Source organism: Quercus lobata, chromosome 5 (genome assembly GCF_001633185.2).
Source record: "Quercus lobata isolate SW786 chromosome 5, ValleyOak3.0 Primary Assembly, whole genome shotgun sequence".
Lineage (NCBI taxonomy): Eukaryota > Viridiplantae > Streptophyta > Magnoliopsida > Fagales > Fagaceae > Quercus > Quercus lobata.
Window position 1 is genome coordinate 31,088,891 of NC_044908.1, and position 6,536 is coordinate 31,095,426.

General features: G+C 34.3%; 1 protein-coding gene across 1 annotated transcript; it reads left to right on the top strand.

The window, feature by feature from the left end:
- The first annotated feature begins 288 nt into the window (after window positions 1–288).
- Window positions 289–5,135, top strand: LOC115990333 (TMV resistance protein N-like). Its single transcript, XM_031114172.1, has 4 exons — window positions 289–764; window positions 2,760–3,910; window positions 3,996–4,483; window positions 5,034–5,135. Exons 1-4 carry the CDS (start codon window positions 289–291, stop codon window positions 5,133–5,135), a joined length of 2,217 nt encoding a protein of 738 aa, XP_030970032.1.
- The last annotated feature ends 1,401 nt before the right edge of the window (window positions 5,136–6,536 follow it).

Here is a 6,536-nt window from a genome sequence, read left to right on the forward strand (position 1 = left end):
CGCATGCAAGTCCCATGCAGGAGCAGCTCAATAGTAGAAACAACTGATGCCATTGGCCGTCCCAATTTAAAAGTTTCCCCTAAGGCCTCAAAATAACTTTGGCCGGCCTTGGTCCCACGTAGCGCAAAGTCCCGCGTAGTGAGAAGGATAGATATAAAGTACAACTAAACTACGCACTTACATGACTTGCATCAATGATACAAAGACTAGGGCCTTGCCTTTTGTGCTTCTCATAACTGAGGATATCCCCTTAGGTTGCAACCACATCAATTAGAATCTATCATAACTATGGCTTCCTCAATTGACCATAAATGGAAACGAGATGTTTTCTTGAGTTTTAGAGGAGAGGATACCCGTAATAACTTTGTAGGTCATTTACATGCTTCTTTGGAGCGTTCAGGTATTAACACATTCAAAGATGATCAGAATCTTCAGAGGGGGGAAGAAATTTCTTCAGCACTTCTCACAGCAATTCAAGAGTCAAGATTTTCAATTGTCATATTATCTAAAAACTACGCATCATCTACATGGTGCTTGAAGGAGCTTGTTAAGATTGTTGAGTGTAGATCAAAGGGCCAAACTATTTATCCCATTTTTTATGATGTTGATCCATCAGAAGTACGTCATCATAAGGGAAACTTTGGAGTAGCGTTGGAAAATCATGAGCGAACATTAATCAAGCCTGATCTTGAGAAGGTACAAAGCTGGAGGTTAGCTCTAACTGAAGTGGCCAATTTGTCTGGTTGGGATACAGCGAAAAAAAAGTAAGTATACTCTTCTGCCTTCATTATTTGATTTTCATTTATATATATATATATATATATATATATACACATGAAAAATCCAAAATATAAATTTTCATACCTTGATTTTCTATTCCATGAATGTCTCATTTGTTTTTCCACGTTAAATTATATGTTTCATTTTTGAGAAATTGCCTAAACGTGTTCTCATAATCCGAATTTTATTATTATTATTATTACTAATTTTAGTTAGTTCCACCTTTAGGAAAATTATTAATAGTTAAATTAAATTAATTAACAGTGGATTCAAGAGTGATTTTTTTTTTTTAATTATAAAATAAGACCCTAGCTTGTAATGTTTTTTATTTGATAGTGCAATGGAGAAAGGAGGATTTGAACAGTAGATATCTCGATCAAAAATACCAAGAATTGTCAATTAAAGTACAAGACTCTTCACCTAAAAATGTTTATGCTAAATAGTTTTAAAATTCAAAGCATCTTTATAACGTTGTGTTTTGTCATTTCTCATTTCTAAAAGTATTTTTCTCATTTTGATTATCAAACAAGAATAACAGATCCAAGATTCTTCAGAAACGTAGTTGCTATTTTTTTTTTTTTTCCTTTTTTAAGTTTTGAAATTGTCTTGTTAATTGTTATTTGGGAAAACTGTCATGTAAACCAGTTTGGTCAAATCGGCAATGATATGTGGGAAAGGAAAATAACAACCAAAATAAAATATTTCGAGAACACGTGTGGACAATTTTTCAAAACAAACATATAATTTAATGTAGAAAAACAAATGAAGCATTCATGGAATATAAAATCAGGATGTGACAGTTTATATTTCAGATTTTCCCTAAATTTATGTACTTACAAATATATCATAGGAAATACCAAAAGAATTATAACTCAACTATCATATTTCGGTATTTCTAACCGAAACATCCAAAATTTAAATCCCCTTTTTATAACAGCTAGGATATTTCTTCTTCTTCTCCTTCTTCTTCTTCTTCTTCTTCTTCTTCTTATTATTATTTAATTTTTGTATTTTCTTTGTTTTCTTCTAGTAGCTAGCTTTGTTTTTTTATTTTTTTATTTAGTTCATATATAATGATGCCTCAACATAGAGAGATGCTACGTCTACAACATTTTTACAACAAATCACAGGTGGTTAGTTATTATTGGTTCAAATTTAAAACTAACACTAAAATTACTTTTTTGCCCTAACAATAACAACCAGTAACAACCTGCCACTTAAAATTTGTTGTAAAAATGTTGCAGACATATCATTTCTCCTCAACATATTATCCATGAACTGTATCTTTCAATCATTTTTTATTTCAAGTGGAACCAAAAATCATGTAATATAGCTCAAGACTTTCAAAACCAAAAAACATAAATGGTTCTAGTTAGTTTAATTGTTAAAAGTTTTTGTTATCGAATAAGAGATATTGGTTTCAAATCTAGCTTACACCAAAAAGTTAAATATTGTGGGTTCTAACTTCTAATTAGCTCAATTTATTTTCTTGTGAGGAAAAGGTAAGTGATTATTTTTGGAATACAATCTCCAAATTAGACGGTAGCTCTTTTATCTATACATCTAAAAGTTTATTGTAGTCGAATAAGGGATTTGGTGTTTAATCCTCATCTTATATACACCAAAAAATCAATTAATGTCTTAACCTAATGATAAAAAGAAATTATTGCTCATAGGTTTTTTTTTTGGGTAACGTGGACCTCATAAGTTTAAAATACTATTGAATCTATAAAATAAATAAATTTAAATTAAATTTTTTATTTATTTATGTGAATGACTATTATATTATTTTCTTCTTCTTATTACTCTTATACTATTCATAACTAATTAAGCCAAAATGTATTAAAGGTACATTTTCCTAAAAATAGATAAGTACATATTCATAAGCCCAAAATCGTGAACCAAGTTCATAGTGATAAAAGTATTTTTTGCTTTGAGTCTAACTTATTATGCGTTTTTTTATGCTTTATTGTTGGCAGGTCCGAAGCAGAGGTCATCCAAGAAATTGTTCAGCGCATTTCAGAGCAAAAACTGAGCAGTACAAAAATAAGCATTGCTAAACACCCAGTTGGAATAGAATCTCACGTGCAAGAGATTAGCAAGCTTTTGGCTATTAACCCAGAGGAGGTTCGCAAGGTAGGGATTTATGGGTGTCAAGGAGTTGGAAAGACAACCATAGCGAAAGCTATATATAACCGGCATGCTAGTCAATTTGATGGTTGTTCCTTTCTAATGAATGTTAGAGACAAGTCCAAAGTTCAATATCAAATGGTCGAACTACAGGAGTTGCTTCTTCATGAGATCTTAGGGGAGGATATGAAATTGGGCAATGTAGATACTGGAATTACTGTGATTAAGGAAAGACTTCGCCATAAAAGGGTCCTTATAGTGATTGATGGTGTCGAGAGTACAGATCCAAACCCTTTAGACAAATTGGCTGGAGGACTGGATTGGTTTGGTCCTGGAAGTAGAATCATTTTAACAACGAGAGAAGAAAGTGTGTTGAAGACTCAGGACGATGTTCCTTCAATCTATCCGGTGAAGACGATGGGTCAAAGTGATGCTATTCAGCTCTTTAGTTGGTATGCTTTTAAAAAAAACAAGCCTGAGGTGGATTACATGAAACTTGTAAAAGCTGTAGTACGTCACAGTAAGGGCCTTCCATCAGCTCTAGTAAAATTGGGTTCAGATTTGTGCTCTAGAAGCAAGGATTATTGGAAAAGTGAATTATCAAAATACAATGCAATTGAAGGAGAAAATCACGACGACATTTGGATTAGGAGACTAAATGACTTGGTCGAGAGACACTATAATGATGAAACAGGAGAAAGGCACCCTAGTTTGCTACAACTTCTCAATGGAACTTTGGAATCCCCTTCTAATAATGTGCACGTCCCTAATTTCAACATGAATGCACTAGAGCAGTGCGATGATGTAGATTGGAATGATGATTTTGATTTACAGTCAATCAAATTTGAGCAATCTGCTGAAGAAACCTCACTCCCAGATGCAGATGAGATTAGCAAGCAAGGGATGAAAGCTTGGGAAGGTCAAAATGAAAATCCATATGCTGGCGCAACTCAAGATGTTGAAAAAGGAGAGCAATGGAGGAATGCTTCGCAAGGTGGAAGTAAAAACCCATATCATGGTGAACTTGGAGATAATGACGCTGCGTCGCAAGGTGGAAACTATGACCCATATTATGGTGGAGCTAGAAATGACGACGAAGATGACAACAACGATGAACACAACGATGATGATAATGATGGGCAAGGTGCAAGCGAAAGCCCATATTATGGTGGACCTACAGATCATGGCGTTGCTGGGCAAAGTGGAAACTATAATCTATACTATGGTGGAGCTAGAAATGATGATGATGCTGGGCAAGGTACAGGCGAAAAGCCATATTATGGTGGACCTACAGATCATGGTGGAGCTAGAAATGACGACGACGACAATGACAACGACGATGAACACAACGATGATGATGGGCAAGGTGCAAGCGAAAGCCCATATTATAGTGGACCTACAGATCATGGCGTTGCTGGGCAAAGTGGAAACTATAATCTATACCATGGTGGAGCTAGAAATGCTGCTGCTGAAGATAATGATAATGATGGTGATGGTGAACTTGAAGATGATGAAGATGCTAACAAAGGTGAAAACAAAAATCAATATGTTGAAAGAGAGGAGTATTGGGAAGGTATAAACGAAAACCCATATCCTTGAGAGATGTGAATTATCAAAGGTATTTATATAATATAATAAATTTAAAAATAAACATGAAAAATATATAGTAATACATATAGAAGAAAAATAAAAAATAAAAAATTATTGTAAGTTATGTCCCGAAAGGATATGATAAAAAAAAAAAATTATAATAAACAATAAAACTTCTTTGAAATTTTTAATAATTAAGGTTTAGTCAAAAAATTAAGCTAAGAGAAATATATTTAATCTTAATTAATAAATTTAATAATTTATATTTATATAAAAAAAAAAGTGGATTAGTTAAGGAAGGTGGGATTGAACAAGATGTGTGTGATCTTTTTTTTTTTTTTTTTTCCTGAGAAAAGTTGTTTGTGATCTAATATTTGTTTATTTCATAGTCATTAAATGATACCTTTAATTTAGTGTTAGTCTTGATTTGATATATATATATATATATATATATATATGTATGTATATATACACATATTTGCCTTATCATTTTCTGAGCATTGTCTCATTATTAAGTTTCGTTATGGTTTCAGATTGACTGGGAGGATCGTGGAATAAGACTCGGAGTGTTCGTCGCCAGTAGATGTTTCAATTCTAGTTCTAAATATTGTGATATTGTCTTAATTATGGAATAAATAAACCTCTTGCGCTATATAATTTGTTATTGAGGTATTTGTTGCTTATGTTTGCATTGTTGTGAGCGGGATGTACCCATGCTCATCTTATTTGGTACTCATTTATATTTTGATCTCCAACTGTTTGATTACCAGAATATTTGACGTTTAATTTTAAGGCTTTGGTGAGTTCCATGAAAATTGATAGTGTTGGTTATCGGAATATTCTGCCATAGTGCTTATATTATAAATATTATAAGGACTCTGGTGTAATTAAATATTATAATGACTTCGTGACGGTGATATTTTTTATTTTTTAAATTTATGTATGACCTTTGAAAATTGGTATTATATTCTCTCACTAAAAATTTTAAGAGTAAAGATTTTGATATTATTGCTTTCATTTATCTTTTTATATTGATAGTTTTATTGAATATTTATGATCATGAAAAAGAAGCATCATACTATTTTATGTATTATCTTGATGCACTAAGTTGAATTAGCTTATAACCTCATGCATATACATGGATACTGTAGTTGCACGATTTTCCTGGCCCAAACCCTATTGATCAGGCCTTGGCCCAAGGCGCAACCCACAATAAATATTTGTAGAGGATGGGTCAAAGAACTTAGCCTCAGTGAGCTTACTCGGTCTGATGCATGAACAATATTGTTGCAGGAACAAGAACACAAGGATGGATATCTAACAGAAGATTCTATTTCTTCAGTTCCGAATACATTTCTCCCTCCCTCTCTTTGAGGGACTTCACTACATTATATAGCTCTCTTATTCTTATCTGAACCTTACACTTGTTGATCATCTAAGTCTCCACTTGAGCACCTGTCCCATCAGACACCCTCATCACTCCTTTGTGAGTTGCAATGGCCAAGGTAGTACTGTTCAGGGGTCTTTTCCTCATTAATGCGGCCAAGAGGGTGGTTGTGGCACATTTAATGTGGTGGTGGCAGCTTTCCATGAGATATTTTGGGTTTTATTCTTTTTATATGCTGGGAGGATGAACTGCGATGGTTGGGGCGAGATCTTTGACCGGACTTCGTAATGTCCGAGGAGGAGTTACTCCTCGGACAGGTTTCTTTTATCGCAATTGGGTTTGAATAATGCTTTATCAGTGACTTCTCCTCGGACAGGATGCTTCTCGGACGGGCCTGAAGTTAGACTAGCCCATTATTTTGGGCCGGGCCCCACAATAGCCCCTCAAAACTCCGGTTTTTATCTCCTTCCGAGGAGAAAAGCGGAGTTTTGATGTTAGTGAGAGGATGGAAGTAAGGAGAGCTTGGAGCGTGCGTGCGGACAGTTACTTTGGACGCGCTACAATTTACGTGGCGCGGCCATTTACTTCTGGAGGCTTTATGTCCCCCTCATCCAACGGTGTGGCGTGGATCGAACGGCCATCATTTTTT